At 37.0% G+C, this 22,246-nt stretch overlaps 1 protein-coding gene across 1 annotated transcript in view; it reads left to right on the top strand.

The window, feature by feature from the left end:
* CPB1 (carboxypeptidase B1) overlaps positions 1 to 22,246 on the top strand; it is a 31,015-nt gene that overhangs the window by 1,262 nt on the left and 7,507 nt on the right. Inside the window, exons 3-9 of the mRNA XM_010970418.3 lie at positions 5,333 to 5,457; positions 11,284 to 11,383; positions 11,472 to 11,573; positions 12,426 to 12,527; positions 14,949 to 15,059; positions 15,148 to 15,238; positions 15,909 to 16,111. Of these exons, the coding sequence (XP_010968720.3) occupies positions 5,333 to 5,457; positions 11,284 to 11,383; positions 11,472 to 11,573; positions 12,426 to 12,527; positions 14,949 to 15,059; positions 15,148 to 15,238; positions 15,909 to 16,111 (834 nt within the window). The remainder of the gene's footprint in view (positions 1 to 5,332; positions 5,458 to 11,283; positions 11,384 to 11,471; positions 11,574 to 12,425; positions 12,528 to 14,948; positions 15,060 to 15,147; positions 15,239 to 15,908; positions 16,112 to 22,246) is intronic.

The raw sequence follows: 22,246 nt of genomic DNA, 5'->3' as shown, positions 1-22,246 counted from the left end.
ATACTTAAAAGGATAGTAGGAATACTGCTGTTTTAGAGAAGTAAATTTGCCTTACGAATCATTCTAATTGTTACACAAAGCTGAAAGCTACCTTCTCTAACTTTGACCCAGTGGACCTAGCTGAGCCAAATACTGTCTTCCTTCTAAGATTTATCTTTTCCAGGCCTTCCATCATTTCTCTTAGCACTGGTTTACAGACACTTGATCATTCTCGTCACTTCTAAATATAGCTCAATCTTTCTGTCTATATTTCTTTCTTAAAGTGTAGCTCTCAGAATTGAGTGGACCTCCAGGTATGCTCTGATTAATACATACTGTGGGACCACTGCCAGCCTTCATTTTTAAAGCAGACATTTATTAATGGGGCTGAAGATTCTTTTAAGTATCTTGAACAGTTATAAAATACTCTTAGCTTAAAGTAAACCTATTGCCAATCAAAACTATTAGGCTACTTTTTTTCTCACATGAATCACCCTCAAGCAAGATATTCTTTCTTCTGTACTTGCCTAATTGATCTTTTAACTTCAGTGCAGGATTTTAGATTTACTCTGCTAAAATTTACCTTGATAGCACGTTGAAATTGTTTTAAAAATGAATACAGTCATCCAGAAAAATAATTCTTCCCCCAACTCTGCATCACCAGCAAGTCTGATAAACATGCTTTCTTGACTTTAATTTTTGTCACTGATAAAGGAAAAATATTAAGTCAGGGGTCAGCACAGAATTAGAGGCCCCCGCCATGGTTCATTCATTTAATATCTATCACGAGTCACCAACACACTAGACACAGTGTTAAACACTGAAAGTGATTCATTAACCAACTCTCCTCGGATGAGTTTGCTGCACCACCCATGTTACTGTGGTGTTACCGACAGCTAACACTGCACCTTCCGGCTTGTACAGAATATAAATGCAGAGACTTGGTCACTTTGCTAAGATCCAGATTCAGCATTCTATCAGGCTAGAGGTCTCTTTCAATAACATGAAGTTAACTGAGCCTGACTTATGCTTGCTTTACACCGTGCTGGCTCCTAAGGATTACAGCTTCCTTTTCTGAGCGTTCATAATCCATCTGCTTCCAGTTCACTCTGCAGCTTTGCCAGAGTCCATGCCCAGCCCCAGGAGCTCTGGGATTCACCTGTTTTCCTGTTTATGAAATCCAAGACGTGCCCCTTCCACTCCTCAGTGATCCTTTCAAGCTCTGATTCCCCCAAGATTGCTGAGAAAGGCCTGCAATTACATCCTCAGTATTTTTTAGTTACCTAAAGTTCAGCATTTTCTGGTGGTCAAGAGCAGAGAATCTGGACTCAGACTTCCTGGGTTCAATTTCTGGCTCTACCACTTAATTAGCTGGATGTTGGACACCTCTCTGGAGCTCAACATTCTCATTTGTCAAATAAGGAGAACAACAGCATTCACCTTACAGGATTGTTATGAGATTTAAAAGAATTACTATAAGTGAAGCACTTGGAAAGAACTTATATAGTAACAACTATGTAAGCATTTGTTATTACCATCGTTAGATCCAGGATTTTGAATGCAATTTACATGGACGGTACAGTCCCCTCTCTCCTTATCCATCCTGGGCCTCAGTGTTCTTTCCAAAGAAGGTATTTCTGCTCAAATCAAAACATGAGAAAAATCCTTTACGTATGGTAATTTCACCTCTCAACAGAAACAGAAAAAACAAGAGATAGTATAACTCCTAAGAAAAGACAAAAGCCAAACAAAAGTGAAACACGGCTACTTCCTCTCTTCCAGCTGTAAACATCATGCTTTAGCTCCAAGCAGGGGGACTGCATGTTTCTTCTTCATTCACTGCATTTCCACATGATTGGAAAAGGGATTTTTACTCTCCTTAGCAGTCTTGCAAGTGCAGCATATTCTGGACTGTAGCCTTCCTGATAAGATCACTACAAGGGCATCTAGTCTTTGTATTCATCCTTGGCCATGTGTCCTTCCTCCGGCTTTTGAACATGTCCTTTTAAAAGCTGAATGTATTGGAGAGACCTGTGACCACACTGGACTCTAGCAGCCTCACTCTTTTCATGTTTAATTGTAGAGTAAAGATTTTATGTTATCTCCTTGTTCTTTTATTAGAGATCTTCATCACAAAACCTGTTCTTTTTTCTCAGTACTTTCCTGAACTCTGTTTCTCCAGTTTCAGGTGCATGTTTATCTATGCCCAGAGTAACATGGTTACAGCCTTCCAGTGTTTCCATCACTCCCATTATGCTTGTAAGTTCTTCCCTGCTGTCTGGAAGCAGGCCTCGAGTAGAAGCCATTTTCCTTTCCAACAAGAAAGGAAAATTCCATCAAGATGAATGAAGAGTCTGTTATGTGCTCCACTTATAGTCAAATGCAGTGTGAAGTAATAAATTTGTGTAAATATGTGAAGAACCCAAAATCCCCAAAACTAGTATTTCATCTTTATATATCCATCTTATTCCTAAAAGAATTTAAGGTCAATACACTACTTTATCTTGCTTTTGTGCTGGTTTTGTAATATATTTTAGGAAAGACTCTGTAGTTATTAGCCAGCTGGCTGATTAAGTTGACATTCCCACAGTGCTATCACTTAAAGATACTTCTTTATCTTCCAACAAATGCTCTTTATGGTTCTTTGTCACTCAGATTCCTAGATTTATAATTTTATAACTTCAGCTTTATAATTCTTCAACATATTATTCAATTCCCCACATCTCATATCCTATATTTTATTTCACTTCCATATTTTAAACATAGATCTCATTCACAAGGTGTTGGCAACTTCTGAAATTTATATTTATCCCCTGTACCAATATTTTATTATTTGTAGCCCTACTTAATGCATTGTAAACATCTATGAGGCTATAGTGCTGCTCCTGATTTGGGGCTCCATTTCTCCTAAGATGCACTGGGGACTAACTCCAAGTCAGCAAGTCTGCATCATTTTTGCAAGACTCCATCACATTGTATGTTAGGATGTTTGTTGACCAATTTTCTCCTTGTCAAACTGAAATTTTTAAGGGACTTCAGGTTAGGGTCTATGAGTCTTCTGTCAAACTTGCCTATGAGATTTCTTCAACACAGAATCAATCAATCAATCAATCTCTCTCTCTCTCTCTCTCTCTCTCTCTCTCTCTCTCTCTCTCTCTCTCTCACTGGCAAAGCCAGGATAGATAGGCAAGAGGTCAGGAGTCTAGGGAAAGCAACTTTCAATTAATATCAGAAATAAAACCATCCATAAGGCAATTAGGCTGTTCTGAAGCGGTGCTAGATATATTCAAGTACCCATCACCAAGGATGTTGTGCAGGCATTTTTTTTACTCTAAGTGGAAAGCTAGCATCTTAATATAGGTTCTTCTAGAGTAGACCTTTAGACAAATATTCAGGAGAAAGATTTCATTTAGAAAGCACAGGAAGCATAAGTAGAGATACAGAAAAGGGAGAGCAGCCAACAAAGTGGGCACTATTAAGCCAGATACCACAGAGGTTGACTAGAGCTTAATCCTACAAAGAAACTCTAGGAAAGGGCGCAAATAACAGGATTCAAAATTATTCCACCTGAGAAATATGAGAACTGGAGCACTTAGACACCTACTTTCTAGGGTCATTGGTTAAGCACTTCTCTGGAAGGAATCATTTCTCTGGCACTTCCTGACTGCTGCAAGCTGTTAGCCTGGCCTTTTCCAGGTCTGGGGGAGCTTTCAAGCACTGAGATGCAGATCTTGGCAGTCCCTTGAGCGTGCTCAAAGGCTGCAGCATTGAGCACGGGCGGAGCACGGCCAACTTGACTACAGATGCTTGGAGGACTTCATGTGCTTCACCAATTCTAAACCTCTGTGTCTATAATAACAACACACTTCCCTCTCCCATCCCCCCATGAAATGATAGGCATTTATTAGGAACACAAATTCAGAGTTAACTTTTAAAAATATACTTTCTCTTATAATGTGCTTGTCTTCATTGCTCTTCTCTTTACAATATTGGCTAACTGGAATTCTTCACCAGCCCCTTGCTTTCTCAGTCCTTATCATGATGTGCATATACTTCCCCCACAGCACACACTACTTTTGGAATTCCTTCTGTGTAATTCTAATATCCCTGCTTTCTATTGCCCTGACATTCCCTACGACACTGACTCATGATTCAGCACATTCTAGACATCTACAATGGTTTGAAGATTACCAGAACAGAATATAGGCTACAGGATTCTCCACAGGTTTATCTAAAATTGGGTCATCTTAATATTGTACATCATCAGTTTCTATTTAACAACCACTAAGTCTGCCCAAACTCCCTGCTAAGCTCCAAAGCAATGGTCCTAAACATCACCACTGGTCACACCTTCAGCCTGAGACTAGCTCATAAACATCTAAACAGGTATTGGGTGAGACACATTGGCAAAGAAAGACCCAATGTCAGGCTCACCACAGGCTTCTAGGCCTTTACTCAGCTCAAAGAAAGAACAGAAAAAAAGACACCTATGAAAGGCACTATGTCCTTGGTTAGTACTTTCCCAAGGAAAAGGGAGATGTGAAACCACACATTCACAAAGAAAAACAATGGAATTATCAAATATGTCATCCTACTTTTGTGCATAATTTTCTCTAAAATGTCCCCATCTTTGATTTGCTCTCTAGTGTACTCCTAGTCTGAGGCACAGAGCCTAGCACATAGTAGGTCCTCAGTAATAGCTGATGAATATTTGAACAAATGAAAATGTCAGCACATTATTGGATCCTCGAGAATATTTTGTTTCAGACCACGGTACCAAGATGACCACTGCAGAAAGATACATTTTTCCTCCCTGATGGATCCTCAACAGGTCAGGGATGCTCCTGGTTCCACACATTACTGTGACTTGTACAGCGCTGAGCTCCAAGATAAACTCATAAAACAAATCTAACAAAAAGTAAAAGGGAAAGCTCAATTTCTCTCTACTAAATATTGTGGCTCCAGTTAATTTATCATCATTCATTCAGCACATTTATCCATCACCAAAAACACTGCTATCACAGTAAGTAACTGCTCTAGAAAAATCAAAAAATAGAAAAGAGCAGTTGTAGAATACTGCAATTAACTAACATTATGGGAGATAATTATACATTCTTCATGCTTGCTGATAATCAATTAATGCTATGTATGTATGTATGTGTAAACACTTTTATTGACATCTAACTGCTTGATTCCAACTCTTGTCCACTCAAAGGAGATATTTTTAAGAGATTTCATGGATAATTTGAGTCTGAAAATAACTCACTGGAATAGAGCAACAGTGTGCTTGCTGGTGATGATTTACCCATTGAATTATACATGTCTAATACAATATATCTTGTTCCTTACTTAGATTGACTTCTGGAAACCAGATTCTGTCATACAAGTCAATACTCATACTACAGTTGACTTCCATGTTAAAGCAGAAGATATTTTCACTGTGGAAGACTTTCTGAAGCAAAATGAACTACAATATGAGTAAGTTTATGTTTCATAGTTATAAAAATTCTCTCCCATGTATGCTCTCATCCTGGTCTCTGAAAAACCCTGGGAAGGTAAAATAAGACCAAGACCAGGCTCCCTCAGGGCCTGATAAATAAGGCATGGCAGGGTTGGCCCTGAATTCCAGATCTTAAGACATCAGGTCTAGCAGATTTTGTGTTTAGTTATTGCTCTAGTAAGAACAGTTTTGACTCTCATATCCCAAATCTTTAGCCAAATATCTGAACTGATACTGGCTTACAAGTGACATACAGACTGTAGGCCAAACCAGTGGATATTCTATTATCAGCTAGACACAGTTTTAGCCCCAAATCATATCAAGTCTTCTTTCCAGGTGAGCACCAGACCTATTGTGAGCCATGAGGGTTCTCCATGCTCCTTTAGATTAAGGACCAGACTAGAGTCAGACTGAGTGGTCTTTCTGTTCTTTTCCCTCCCAAAGCCCCCAACTATCTCTAGTGGTATGAGAAGGCAGGGAGAGAAGGACTGAAAGAAAGGAAAGTGGTTCCCCAAAGGCCTAGAGTAGAGTTGGCTAAGCTGATCATTCCACATCTCCTCCCCAAATACCACACTGGTCCATCTAAGCCTTTTAAGATGAGGATGTCCCCCTAAATAGAGGCAGTTGTCCATTTGTTGATCCAACAAATAATAGTGAGGGCCTACATATAAAAAGTACCAAAAAAACAGATACAGCCCACATCCTTCAGAGGAAAATGAACTTTAAACAAAGAATTGCAATATGCATAACATATCAAGAAACGTAAAGAGCTGGAGATACTGGGGAATAGATCAAGTCTAGGGATCGTGGAGGACCATCCTAGGAAATGAGGCTTTAGCTGAGAACTGAAAAATAAGGAGTGGGCCAGACAGAGACAAGGAAAAGTCATGCTCTAGGCAGAGAACAGACTATATGCTAAGGCTTAGAACTTCCCTCAATCTGCACTTGAGGGAAAGAAGAAGTGAGGTCTTTAGTCTAAAGCAGAAGTTCTCCTCTAGAGTGGATAAGCAAGCAGCAAAGAGACAGTCTCAGGCTCCAGTCCTGAAAATTCAAATGTTTATCCAATTCCCTACCACAAGCTCAAGTCTCCATTATATTTTGAGAAAATGTGACCTACATAATTTTAACAGAAATTTTCTATAATTTTTCACATCTTAAAATATAGAATAGTATTTATACTAGTAAAGAGGTCAGAATTGTGACCTATAAAATGTGCACTTCCATCAAGAGAAGGGGTGCAGCATAATGCAACAAACAAATGCTTTGGGAAAAATCAGACAAGATTTAAATCCTGGCTCTGCAACTTCCTGGCTGTGTGACCTTGGATCATTTGTTTAACCTTTCCGAGCTTTGGTTTCCTCATCCTTCTAGGGAAAGGATCCTTATAACCATATCTTCATAAAGTGAAGATATATACAATGCTACTCTTGAGAGAAGGTTATTGTAAAGATGAAATAAAACAATATGTAAATAAATCGTAACTGGTCTTATTATTGCTGTGAGTGCTGCTATGGTTTACTGTTGTACAAAGAGGTGGATTATACATTTTTTAAAGGTCAACAGAAACTGTTTTGTTTAACCCCATTATCGTGCTTTACACAGCTTAGCTATCTGCTTCTGCCTGAGGGAAGTGTCAAAATGTGACCTTAAGAATCAACTGTCTTTTTAAAACAAAGACATAATACAGTTAAGTTTCAACATGTGATTAAGATTCATGTCTGTGATATTTTGCTCTTTTTATTACACTAGGAAGGACTTCTAAAATCCTAGCCTTTAGGAGCCCTCAGTAATACTCAAAAAGATAAGTTTCTTTACAATTCTTTAAGAAAACCAAAAGGAAGATGAGCGACCATAAGATAACTCTAGCCACCCGAATAACGTCCTAATTCTGCTCACAGCACGAAGCAGTAAATCAGCTTCTAATCACATATCAATCTCCTTTTACCAGGTGGAAAATTCATGTCCTTTTTTTAGTGGGTAAACTTTTGGGGAATTGTGTATGAATGCTGTCCCACGTAGAACATAGGACATTCCCTGAGGGCTAAGATCTTGTTAATTTTTGCTTAGCACATTTGAGCATATGATTTTCTAAATATTAAATAATAATAAGTCCCTAGAAATCCTGGAGAAGCACACCAGCAATATTCTTGCCGGGGCTGCAAGCAGTCCCTGTGCTTCCCATTATTACCTCACATGGTAACTAATGTGTATTTAGATGGCTTCCTGCCGGCAAGAATTTGCAGTTCTTTTTCTATATAACAGGAACCATCTACTTCACAAGTTCCACCAAAATAGCTCTTCCGGTTTTTCAGTGGTCCCAACCTCCTTCACCAAGACTTTCATCATTTGGTAGTTTTAATCAGATTCTGAATTACCACAGGAAAAAATTTAAAATGTGTGCACCAAGAAAAAAAACCTATTTTTAAATGCTTATGTCACACCCACGGTACAGAAAGACCAGAAATTGGATGATGTAAATCGCCAACTTAACAGTACTGAAGCCAAGTTGACAGAACCTTTCAGTGGGTGGGCCTTCACACAATTCCTTCCTACAAACTGCAGGAAGGTTGTCTGTGCCCTATCTAATCTAAGAAGAGACTGATTATTGTTATCTGCCTATAACATTTTTCAGCATATTTCAGATTCGAACAGGAAAGTGTCCTTGGATAACAATGCGTACATAGTAATGCTCTTCAACAGCAATGGGTGTGTAGTCTGGGAACTGACCAAATGCTCCGTTTTTCAGGAATCTGAAAAGGGGAGAAAATTAAGTCATGTCTCTCCTCCTCAGACATTGTTATTTCGGGCTTTGTTGCGAGTCCCTGTTATCTAATTTGCCTGCATGTTTAAAAAAAAAGAAAAAGAAGTTGGATAGCACTATAAAAGAAACATACAAAAGTATAAAATAGTGTACATGCCTCTATATTTTGGAGTTGTAATGCAGTTCCTATTACATTAAGAGGCATTGTTTTAATCTCGTAGAACAGAAGCTCATTATTTAGTAATAATATTTTGTAATATAGTTAAAGTAGTGCTTTGCCCTAAATCTAATAATATCAAATAATCATAGGACTGGGAAGTATCATTTACGGTCAATCCCCCCACCTTCAGGCAAAAGTCAGCAACCACATTTCAACCTTCTTCTGATACTCGTTTGCAAGTTACTAGAGGACATTTTTACTCTTGGGTGCCATCTTAAATCTAACTGGTTTTATTATGCTTCTTTGTCCTGATTATTGATGAAATATGTAATATTTAACATAATAATAACTCTAACGGAATGTCTCTTCTTAGTACCAAACTAAGTAGCAACCTCCACAGTCACTTATTCTCCCAAATAATTTGAATTTGAGGATTGGACGCAAAAGATAGGATTTTGCAGTTTGCTATAGAAGCTCTACTTCTCCCTCCACTCAGAGCCGGTCCTGGTAGTCAGAAACCAGCGTGCTTCTGTTCTTGAAAACAAAAGGCAATAGAATGTCCTGAGGCTGTACAATGCCCAGGAGCAGTTAGCTGATGCTTTCTTTTCTCTGGGCCCCCTCTAAGAAGCCATGTGACCAAGACGGTCATTTTATTTGCTCACTAACAGTGGAAAATCTTGTTAAAGTGAAAGCAGACGTCATTTGCCATTTCCTCTTGGATTTTTAGTTTTGCCATTCTATCAGAGAAGTTCATCCTTGTTAGGCAGGATTTGTTCTTTCAAATTGATGATCTTGGAATATAGTTGTTTTCTTAAAGGTTTCTGCTTGTTGATATTTAATTTTCAAGGTTTTTGTTTTACTTGCTTTGTTTTCATTTGTTTTTAGTTATATTTAAATTATCTCTATTCTAGATGTTTCCTTGGTGTTTATGAGGGTGGTAACCAGCAACTTTACTATAGTTTACTTTTTTTTTTTGATAAACCTTGGAAGACATCTATGTAAATGACCAAGGTCTATGGAGTTGAATTAAGTTATTGCATTCTAGAACTGAAAAGGACACTGGATACCAGCTAATCAAATATCTGACTCTAAAAATTATAAAAATTAAGGGCCAGAGATTAAATGACTTTTCTGAAGTCAATTTACATGTTAGGCAAAACTATGACTCTGACCTTTTGATTCCTAATTTTAGATTCTTTCTAATTCCACCCTATTCCCTAGCAATTCACTTTGGGTGTTGAATATAATTAATTATAGCACTTAATACAACTGTTCCTAACTGTAGTTCCTGACTATCCCCCCAAAATGTCTACATCCCAATCCCCCAAGTATATGAATATGTTATGTTAATGGCAAAGAGAAGTTAGGGTTGTTGATGGAATTAAGGTTGCTAAGCAGCTGTAGTTAAAATATGTAGATTATCCAAGGTTGCCCAGATAAATACAAATTGACCACAGGGTCCTTTCAAGCGGAAGAGGGAGGCAGAAGAGGAGGTCAGAGTGATGAAACGTAAGTACTTGAGCTGCTGGTACCGTCTCTGAAGATGGAGGAGAAGGGCAAAGAGCCAAGGAATGTGGGCAGCCTCTAGAAGCTGTAAAGGGCAAGGAATCAGATTCTCCCTAGAGCTTTCAGACGGGGGCATCTCCCTGTTGACATTTCGATTTTAGCCCAGTGAGACCCGTGTTTGATTTCTAAACTGTAAAATATTAAATTCACGTTGTTTTAAGCCACTCCATTTGTGGTAACTTACAGCAGACAGAGAAACAAATATACTAACGAAAGTACTTAATGGGAAATTTTCTTTCCCCAGAAATAAATCTTTAAAACTTCTCCCTTTTCTTTTTTTTTAATACTACCTTAAGATAGTATTTGCCTCTTGCTAGGAAACAAATATCATTTAGTACTAATTTACTGTTTTTCCCATAAACACCAGTTCATGTCCAAGTTAACCAAATGAAGAAGAGACCAGGAGAGAGATTCAGAAGATGTCCCTGACATACTTCATCAAAATGCCCTTGGGGCTGCCGGAGGAGACGTAGACTTTTGATGTGCGGCTGCAGTTCTCTGTGTGTCAGATAAAAACCTTTCAAGGCTTGACTGTGGATGACAGACATTTCTACAAACTAGCTACTGCCCATAATATTTACAGTGACCAAGGACATGATCAAGGACATTAATGCTCATAAAATTTTGTCCCTTCAGAACATAGTTTCCACTCAAAAGTTGCCAGGAGAAACAAGGTCACACATACCCATACCTTCATGCCTGCCTCTTATAATAAAAACTTGAATCTGAACAGTCATTTATAGAAATAAGCAGGCCTCAAAGTTTCTGTCACCAATTTTTATACTACCTCACTACAGAACCATTATTATATTATTTTAAACCAGCCAAAAGAAAAGCAAGCAGAAAGATATTTTTCTCAAAGCCTAGAGAAAGGCCTCAGGTGACCAGCTAGCCCAATTTACCCTGGACTAAGAAGGTTCCTGTGACATGGAGATTTCAGTACCAAAACCAGGAAAGTCCTGAGGAAGAAAGACCATAGATAGGGCTTGAATGCATGCCTCTGTGTGGCAGCCCAAGGCCCTGACCCAGAATGCCCCAGGTATCAGGGAAACCATTTTCTGAGTTTAAGGTACAAAGACACCCAAACATGTGAAGTCTGAGCCAAAGAAGAGCCTGCTTCGCTCACAGTCTCCAGTATCCTTCTCAGTGATTTACTCGCGCTTTGTGATGAGTAGCTCAAGTTGAAGAGCATCAAGAACAATCAGAGGAAACATCTGACTCCCTGTGCCATCTGCTAAAGTGGAGACTGGGCTTTTGCATATATTCACTGGGAGACATGGCTCTGTTCACAGAAGCACCCTCTCTGGTTTATTACAGGGTATTGATAAGCAACCTGGGATCTGTGCTGGAGGCTCAGCTTGACAGCAGGGTGTACGCAACTGGACACAGTTACGAGAAGTACAACGACTGGGAAACGGTACGACGTGCACACGATTTACACAGATACTGCTTTGGGAATTGAACCAAGAATGTCACATTAATCCACAAATGATTCCATTTGGTAGATAGAGGCTTGGACTCAACAAATCACCAGTGAAAATCCAGACCTCGTCTCTCGCAGTGTCATCGGAACCACATTTTCAGGAAACAATATATACCTCCTCAAGGTAATCCTTTTTAACCATGACCTTGACATGTCTAAGGGCTTTAAATCAATGAATTCTAACACATTAACATCTGTTTCACAGACATGTTCATCCCAAACACTGTTATAACTCTTTTCCTGCCTATATCCCCTAGGGAATCAAACAGATTCCCCAGATTCTTTCATGATATGTGAATTTTTAAGTCATTATTTTGATTTATTCAAAAGGAAAAATGCAATAAAAGTAAGAGAAGTCCTATAAATTTAACCACATTCCTGTAAGCAATGTAAATGATCATCTACCTTGATGAAATTTTTCTCTCCCAGATGTTATCTGCAGATCCATTTGTTAAAGAGGTTCATAAACTTCATGTCTATCAGAAAACATTACACAGTGTATCAACAATTTGTTTCTGTCATCCTCTAATGCCATTCTTATCATGCAATTCTAATGAAGAAAATGAAAAAACAAGGAATAAGTAGCAGAGAAGGAAAAATTCTTACAAGATTAGCAACAATCATGATTACTTCTAATTACTCATCCAGTTGTCTTGGTCATGTCACCTAATAATAGCAGCAGAAAATAACCTCCACGTGAGTACAATTAAGCAGAGTAATCAAGCATCTTCTGAAAATATGAGCTTGTCAAGCTTAATAAAAATAATAAACAGCCATGTAAGCTTTCAGCTCAAACATTGTGAGTTGTCTAGAGGCAAGAACATACTGTGCTAGTATTATGTTTTAATTTAATCATGGGATATATCTCTTGCTGCTGTCAATTTTCACCTGTTGAGTCCAAAGCCCAGATGGGTAGTGAATGTTAACTCCTGAAGGTGATGAATCACCATTTCCCTTTTCCTTTTGTTTGCACTAGGTTGGCACATCTGGGTCAAATAAGCCTGCCATTTTCATGGACTGTGGTTTCCATGCCAGAGAGTGGATTTCCCCTGCATTTTGCCAGTGGTTTGTGAGAGAGGTCAGTATGTAGAATGATTATCGGCGGAGGAAAGTAGAAAGCATTTTTTAATCAATCCCTTATAACCTAGCTATAATAAAAGAGAATAATCGCACAAAGAAAACTTGTAATTCCAAGCTGAAAGCTATAAAGGTCACCGAGAGAACTTCATAAGGCAAAATTTTAAAACAGTTAGCAAATTATATTTATTTGAATTTCACTCATCTGAACTTTCTCACCCACCTTTGGTGAAAAGACTAATAGATAGGTCATTTAAAAGTGATAATGGTAGTGGATAAACACCTAACTTGAGCATTATCCCCTGGATGATAATCAATGCACCCTACTTCAGAATGAAAGAAGACAGTACATGCAGTCCCTGTTCTAGATGATACTGTGTCACTCCCTATAATTCTAATGATAAGATAGACCTGAAAACCCTTTTAAATATCCATGAGCCCATACTGACATAAATAGATGATTCAATAAACACAGAAAAGGGAGAGAAGAGACAACTCTTTCTTATAGAAGAACTGCAACTAATGGGCAGACAAATGAGTGAAATAGAAAGTTACCACTAGAACACCACAGTAATGACTGCTTCAGGAAAATCTATGAATGGATGCAAAAAGTTATGGGTAAACGTCTAAAGAAAAATAGGATATTTGCAGCATCAAAATATCTCCCAAAATTATGCATTAAATTACAAAGGCAAAATTTACAGAGGAGAAACCTAGCAGAAACTACCTTAACCGAGTGATCAAGGTTAACAACAGCAGGGTCAGGATCATCACCAGTATAAGATACAATCAATATCATGCAACCCCTGATATTATGCACTAAGAAGATACAGCATCTTTTTGGTTTTCTTTCCCAAAATGCATAACCTCCCTCTAATCATTAAAAAAGAAAAAAAAATCAGACAAATTGAGGAACCTTCTGCAAAATAACCACACCAGTACTCTTTAACAGTGTCAGAGTCATAAAAGACAAGGAAAGACTGAGGAACTGTCACAGATAAGAGAAGACTAAGGAAATAATGACAACCCAATACAATGTGGGATTCTACATTGGATCCTATAAGAGAAAAAGGACATTAGCGGAAAAATTACTGAAACCTAAATTAAAGCCAATAGTTTAGTTTATAGTACTACACCAATATTAATTTCTTTACTTTCATCATTGTACCATGATTATGTAAGAAGGCAACATTAAAGGAAACTGGGTGAAGGGTATATGGGAACTCCTCATATTTGCAACTCTTCCATAAGTCTAAAATGATTTCAAAAGTAAAAGTTTAAAGTATCAAAGTGCTTTAAAATATAAGAATATTACTATATAAGTATGTAAAGCACTTCCGTATCTATTTACTAGGTTTTTGGTTTCTAGACATGTTATGTATCCAATTGGCACCATTTAATTTCAGTATCTCACCATCTGCCCTCTAGAAGGAAAGGACTTTCAATATTACTTGGGTTATCTCTAATTATAGACCACTAACAGAACAGGATTCTATAGCTTCTCCAACCTAAAATGCTCTATCATGTGTTATTTTAACAAACATACATGTGTAGAGTCACAAAGAGTCTATAAAACTATTACTACATAGAAGCTGTAAATATTTTAAAATCTACTCAGGCAAGCCTGGGGAAGAGTTAAATGTAAGTTTAATATGATCCTGGGGCTGAAGAACTGTGATTAAGAGAACATAATAAAGGGGGATGAGGTCATTCATAGATAAGTGTCCATATTACTTAGGGAGAACTAGACCCTTAACAAGGTTCCGTTCTCAGGAAAGAGGAGTAAGAAGAAGCCTTTCATCATTATGCAGTTGGAGCCTTGGTGAGAGACTCTCCAAAAACCATCAGTGTAAACTCACTTCACAGTGAGAGGCTTTTTCATTCTTCTTCTATGTCAGCCACTTCCTCTAATGAAACCATCTACAGGCAGTCTCACCAAAATTAAACAATTTCTAGATGACAGTATTAGGAATATGCATAGACATCCGTAGACATTCCTTACTTTCTAGAAATAGGTCTTACCCTCATATCCTACTAACTTTGAGAAAAAGTGACTGCAATTTCTATTTCAAAGGAAATGAGTAATGCTTACTGCATCAAATGAGGAAATGCTCTTTAAAAAGTCTTTAATTTTATTAAATTTTTTGTTCATCTCTAAGGGAAAAAGTTAAAATGAAAATCATTATTTGAGTTACATATGGATGAAATAGAGTATTCTAGAAACAGAGAAGAATTAGAAACTATTTTTTTAAAAAACTGTCAGTAGTATTTCACTAATTGCTTTTTAAATATTAATAATATCTACCTCAAAGAGGGGCAGCAGTTTTGTTACTAAAGTCAATATTCGCACAGTCTATGTAAATTTTAACACTATAATACATTCCACTTTTCCATGAAATTCTGCTTTGTAATTTATACACAGGCTGTTGGCACCTATGGAAGTGAGAGCCACATGACAGAACTTCTCGACAAGCTAGACTTTTATGTCTTGCCTGTGCTCAATATTGATGGCTACATCTACACCTGGACCAAGGTATATGAACCAATACCAGGAGGGGCTGATAAAATTAAAACTAATGACTTTCTATCATATTTGTCCTAACCATATAGTGCACTTTCAGAACCGAATGTGGAGAAAGACCCGCTCCACCAATGCTGGAACTACCTGCATTGGCACAGACCCCAACAGAAATTTTGATGCTCGTTGGTGCTGTAAGTAACTGGCTGACCATTCTACATGCAGCTATTGAAAAGCATACAAAGAAAAACTACAGAGGAAAACACAAGTGTCTAAAACAAGAAAAAAATATAAAATTCTATATTTTAGAATTCTAACTTTCTGAAAGCACAGACAATAAACAGTTTACTCATTCAGTCAATAAAAATGTATTGCTTACTCTATTGTGTTCCCAGTTATGCTAGATGCAGGAAACGTGAGATTGAACAAACCAGACATGATCCTATTTGTGGAATGCACAATCAAGAGGAGACCACCATTAAATAATTATTTAAATAAAATTGTGATATAATTATACTTTCGTGATTCAATTCTCAGTAAATGATTACAACAATATAGAAATTTCTCCTGGATATTAGTTTGCCCCCTACTTATTAATTTTCTTACACTTTATTGATCTCATTGTTTAGTACTACACGGGGACACATTGGTGATTTCACATGCAACTTCTTACACTGTTAGCTTAAAACCAACCTAATCTTGTGACTAAATGTACTTTATAATGCATATACATGCGAGGATGATTATAAACTATTGTGAAAACAACTTATTTTTTGAACTCTGTAGTTTGAAATTTTGAAACATGCCCTGGGAGAATTTCAGTAGACGACCATTTGCCATTAACAACAATATATGTTTTTCCAGCAATTGGAGCCTCTCAAAACCCCTGTGATGAAACTTACTGTGGATCTACTGCAGAGTCTGAAAAAGAGACCAAGGCCCTGGCTGATTTCATCCGTGACAACCTCTCTTCCATCAAAGCATACCTGACAATCCACTCATACTCCCAGATGATGCTCTACCCTTACTCCTACAGTTATGCACTCCCGAAGGACAACAAGGAGTTGGTAAGTAGTCATGGTAGTAGATCTACTATTTCACTGTTGAGATTTTTTAAATTCTATTTCTGGAAAAAAATTATTATAAGAATAATTTCTGGAAGTTCCATTATTGATTTTTGGTAATAGAAGCAAAAAACTTAATACTATAGATTTACAAGGAATCTGAAATTGGCTAGATAAATTGTCTAGAAGAAATATGATTTTGATGCAGGTAATGATCCCCAATATATGATTAATTCACTAGTCTTCAAAATGATAATAGTTCCACTTCCTCCTGCTTCACCGCAATAATGACACACATGATGATTTCAGATCAATGAAGTTCCTTCACCTCATACTTAATCTTAATCAGAAAGTCAATTTCACAAGTTGCCCTTGAGCTGGATTTGACACAGGCAGAGTATGGCAGATGTCATTAGGAATCTGGAGTATTTGGTTGATACTGGGTTAAGTGATAAGATCCTAAAATTGCTTATTTCGCTGTTGGATTAGGCGATACATAGAAGCAAATTAATCAATGAACAAATGATATGAATGGGTCCTTACTAGATATGAGAAATAATGCAAATAAAATTAAATATTCTTGTTTCAAAAAATTAGCATTCTTCTTGACTACTGTTCAAGTAAAAATAAATAAAATATAAATAAAATAAATTTTTATTAATAATAAAACCATAAAAACATTAAGTAACAGTGTAAATAATAAACAATAAAGAAGACTCCCAAAACTGAAAAAAAAAATTAGCAATCTTGTTGGAGAATCAAGATTAACCACATACAGTTAAATAATATAAGAGTTTTATAATATTCACATTAACAAATACCCTAGATCTATGCATATTTTTTTAAAATAAGCAGGTTTGAATCTTTCAAACAATTTTTTTTTTAATTTATGAACATCTGGCTGCCAGAAGTTGGGACCAATGATTTAAAAGAGTAAGTATAAGATTTAAAGCATTTGAGTTATGCCAAAAAAATAAAAAATTATTCCAGTTAGCCCATGACATAGATATTTGGCTTACCTAAATGAATAAATTCAAAGACCCAGTAACTTTATAAACTGAAAACTGTTGTTTTGGACTTTTAGATGCAGTCTTTCAGAGACCAAATAAAACATGTAATGCTTACATATTTTTTGAAGAGCAAAACAAAAAAATAACTCAGTCTCTTAGAAAACTGATAGCTAAACTTTTCTTTAAAAAGAAATGCTATTTTTTAAAAAGCTTTCCATATTCCCTAAACATAGCCAAAAAACAAAGGAGAACATCATTAGTTGGAACCATTAAATGTTTGAGTTTTCCAATTCTGTTCAGTCTGTAAGTGTTCCCAGCAGTGGGTGCTCATAGGCCTGCTGTCCAGAGATGGGTGTGGTCCTTGTTTCAGTCCTAGATTTCTGGTCACCAGAGGAAAGAGGTATGGGTATGTTGTTTGCTTAATTCCTGTGAGTGTTTAAATTGTACATCAGAAGAGACAAAGCCGTAAAAACCAAGCATTAATGAGTTAATAAGTAAAATATTGAGAATAAAATTAGAAGCCATATTAAATATAACAACAACCAATATATCCAGTCTGCTCAATATCAACTAGTTTTTTAAACATAAAAGACTAAAAGTGTTTAGTCTAACAAAAAAGCTGAACAAAAAAGCTGAAAGTGTTCTTTGGAATTGAGCTGCTTCACAAAGTTTCAATACTTTTTCTTATTTGGTGAATAAGATTAAACCCTTTTAGCAATCTTGAAATCTTTGTTGCCCCACTGGCTCCATACAATAATAACATAGTATCTGGGCTGCTCTAAAAGTCTTACAAATTATCCTTTAAAAAAAAAAAAAAGAATCAAGTAAGTTCTACCTTTGGAATCTCATGAATAATTCTTGCTATTTCCTACAGTTTCTCCAGGAAAAGACCCAAGACTCAGAGTGAGTTTAGTGGGCCAATTCACATGTGCCCCAAGTGATGTGAAACCATTCCAGGAGAATGTGATCCACTGACATTCTTCCCTAAGAATCACTTCTCCATGTAAAAGCAAGGAAAGAGTGGTAATAGTTTTTTAAAAATTAGAAAAAGAAAAAAATTAGAAAATTAAATTCTCCAAAATTGTTTTAAATTCTAACAAAGAAGTGAAACAGAATTATATCAAAGTAAAATATTCATAATCAATTCTCAAAAAAAAACCACAAACCACAAAATAATCTTACTTTGGGTGTTTATTTTTATACTCAAAAAACTAATAAATTGAATGAAAAGTACATGCTATGTCATACGTTTGCCAGAGCATAAAATAGGTGACTAAAATACAAAACTTATCTGTGCTTATATCACAAACATTGATTTAAAAGTTACTTTAACTTCCAATCATTTTTTCCTATGATTAAACTTTTACCTAGTATCTTAAAAGAAATACTTGAATGTCATTAGTAAAATCTAAGATGCATGTTATTTGATTAGTTGATTCACTTGGGATCTGAGTTTAGTTTGGCACCCCAAAGCAACTCACATATTTTGAATAGTTGACTAGAGAGCCTTTCAATCTTTTTTCTTATTTTGTATAAATCCAATTCACTTACTTCCTAAGCACATTTTGCTAGAACAACTCATAACTATAGTGTTATTATAAATACATGTATAGCCAAAATAGAATTTGAGTCTCTCAAAAATAAAAATATTACTTTTTTCATGGTTTTTATTTGCAATAAGGATATCACTAAAAAAATAAAAGTATTGCCCTAGAAAGATGAGTGCTCCATCCAAATCCAGTGGCCCCATATTAATTCTCAATTAGAAAAATATGAACCCACTGTAGAAAACAAAAGATAGTAAAAGATTAATAAGATGAATTATTGGCACCAAACCACATCATAGATAACTCAGAATTTTCTTAAAGGAATGTAAAATGGACTTTGTCATATACAGATTTTGGCATATATATATATGATTCTTATTTTTCTTTATACCTATAAAATCTATAGGATCATATTTGTAGCAAAAAAAAATTGCTTCAATGAAATAATCAGAAGGAAATTATTCTATATAATAATATCAGCATTCTCAGTCCAAATTTAGGACATACCATAAGTAGCAACCCTTTGCTATCTGAGTCATGATAAAAATGTACATGGCCTCATTTCTGAAAGATCTTACATGTAGATTACCTGACAGTTATATCATGAGACAACCTTTACAGGGAAGAAAGGCAGAGATGGGAATGCAAAAGACCAATGAAGTAAACATGCAAGAGAAGTAATACCATGGATTACACAGGCTACCAAAAAATATATCTTCAGCAGATGAGTAAAAAGTACAAGGAATCATAAGAGTATCTTACATGTACAATGCTATCCTGATTGCAAACTGCTTTTACGCACATTATATTATTTAAAGAAAGAATACAAATTGCACTGTGAGTTTCCAATGCGTCATAAACTGTCCAGTTCCTCAGTGTTGACTTCTTTGATATAAAGCTATCAGTATCCTCAAAATTAGTTTTAAGGCCCAAAAACAGAATATACTTACATTTCCAAAATTCTAAAAGGTAATGAAATATTGAAATATATGACCTCTTCATCATCAGAGGAAATAAAAATTAGGATGCATAATTGAAAAGGCTTCCAGACTTATCCATACCTTTGCATTTATTGAGAACAGAGAAGCTCCCAATCTTTGGTCTACATTTCCCCCAAAGAGGCCTCCATGGCTCTGTTAACAATAATAATTATTATAATACCACTTCTAAGTTCAAAAGCAGGAACTCAGAATAATAACCAATCACTAAGTATCTTGACCCATTCCCCAGACTGACCAAATGGAAAACCAATGTACACTACACAAAGGTGCCAATCCAGGGCACTATCCATCAGTACATTCCTGCATTAGAAGCACAGAATTTTACAGCTGGAAATCTTGGAATTTCTCTGGTTCTGCTTTCTCATTTTCCAGCTGAGACAATGGAGACTGGACTAAGCCAATACCAGCAGTAGAGGTGGCACTGAGCCTGGAGCTATTGGGTCCTGAAGAATTTCCTAGGCTGCCCCAATTTCCAGAGACACACTCACACACATCTGTGAGGCCATGTCAGTACACCATGCAGCTGGTCTGCAAAAGACCATACATTAATGAATAAAGTCTTTTATCCTATAGATACATGATTATTACCTCTGTCCCTGGACATATCTAAAGATTCACACTAGTCCACTAAGATCCCTGACTTCTCAGGGCCCAGTCTCTATGATTCTGGCCCATACTTTCATGGGTTTATATACATTAACCAAGAGAAATATGACAGTCTAATAGTTTCTGAAAAATTATTCAACTTGACCAAAAGATAGAAATCCTTTTCTAAAATCTAACATCGTCCTGTCTCATGGCACCTCACTACCTCTTAATTAAAAGTGTTTTACTTAACGAGCCACCAAGATGGAAACCTACTGCTCCACCCAAGCATGTGAGCATGAAGCAAGTGCGTGATTAGAGATAAACATAAAAATCAGAGGAAGAAATAGTGTGATTAGGAGGTGGACAATTGCAGAGCCACACACACACTCAGTCACAGCTGTCACCACGTCCCTGCCTAATAACAAGAGTAAAAGGGTCACAGTCCCTCTGCCAGGCAGGCTGCCAGCAACTAAGGCAGACAGGACTTGAGGCACAGAACATTTGCTTCAGCAATTTTCTCAGAATTTCTAATCTCATTTAAAAGACAAAAATATTTTAAATGACAACTGTAAAATTTCTTCGATTAGAGAAACCAGTTGCTGATTTACCATTATACACTTTAAGTGACTTCTTGGCCTGTTAAAATTTTCCTGCAGGGCCCAGTCAATACATGACACATCAGGCAATTACCAGAAATTCCACTGAGCACCTATTAAGTGCTCGGTGCAAACCATGGTTCCTGCCATTGAGAATGCAGGGTTATACTGAAATATCAAGACTCTGATATCAGAAACCACACAAGAGAAGTACAGAATTGGAAGTCTCCAACTAGGCACAGTAGCAGGAATTCAGGGCAGGAAAACAGCAATGTGCAATGAAGCTGTTCAGCGAAGGTTACAGAGAGGAGATGCCATTTGTTCGGAGCCTTAAAGGATGGGCAGAATTTAGGTGGCAGAGGAAGGAAGAAAGCATTTTAGGCAGAAAGAAGAGCCAACAAATGTGCAACAGTGGGACTGAAAAATGGAGTTGGCCGGGGGGGTGGTCAGCCTGTTATGAGTGTTCTCGCGAGGGAAGAGTTGGAGTGAAGTAACCAGGCTATGGAGGGACCTGAATGTCAGAATGAATCCTGCATCACAGTGCGCCCAGAGCCAGTGACCTGGTAAACAGGATTGCCAGGTCAAATACAGACTCCCAGTTGCATCTGATTTCAGATAACCACTTGGTTAAGTACCTTCCAAACATTGTATGGGACAGACTTATACTGGAAAAGCATTCACTGTTTACCTGAAATTTAAATTTTACTGGCTTTTGTTTTTTTGCTAAATCTGGCAACCTGCAGGCAGCATTATTTTAGTAAGAATGACCTAGCAGCGGTGTTTAGGAGGCACCTGTACTATCGTCAACAGAGGGAAATGAGGCATTCAGAGCACCTTTAAAACCCGCTGTCTTCCTTTCCAATTTTTTCTCAAAAATACTTGCTTCTTTAACATAATTATGTCTTTTATTTGACTTCCCTGTAAGCTAGTTTTGCCCCTTGCCCTTCCCCCAGAGGACGTCTGGCAATGTTGGGGGGATGTTTTTGGTTGTCATAGTACATGTCATGTTTTGGTTGTGGGAGTGCCCCTGACATGTAGTGGGCAGAGGCCAGGAGATGCTGATAAGCACCCTACAACATGCAGGGCAGCCCCCACAACAAAGGATCATCGAGCCCACGTGTCAAAGGTGCCAAGGTTGAGAAACCCTGTTTTAAACAAAGATAAATAGAGTCTCATTCCTGGCCAGAGGTCCCTGGATTTCACAGGATCGTACACCTCCTCACAAATAGTTTACAATTTTCTGCAGATTTAAAGTGCAAGAGAGGCTGTACATCCCCATTACACAGCATTTATCTTTTAACATTTATTTGAAAGAAGCACCACTGCCATAAAAAAAAAAATTATATGAACTTTGCAACTTCAGCTGACTCATGCTTCACATTTTACTTGAATTGTA

This window comes from Camelus bactrianus, chromosome 1 (genome assembly GCF_048773025.1).
Source record: "Camelus bactrianus isolate YW-2024 breed Bactrian camel chromosome 1, ASM4877302v1, whole genome shotgun sequence".
Taxonomy (NCBI): domain Eukaryota; kingdom Metazoa; phylum Chordata; class Mammalia; order Artiodactyla; family Camelidae; genus Camelus; species Camelus bactrianus.
The sequence above is the reverse complement of the archived record's forward strand: the minus strand, read 5'-3'. Positions and strand labels throughout refer to the sequence as shown.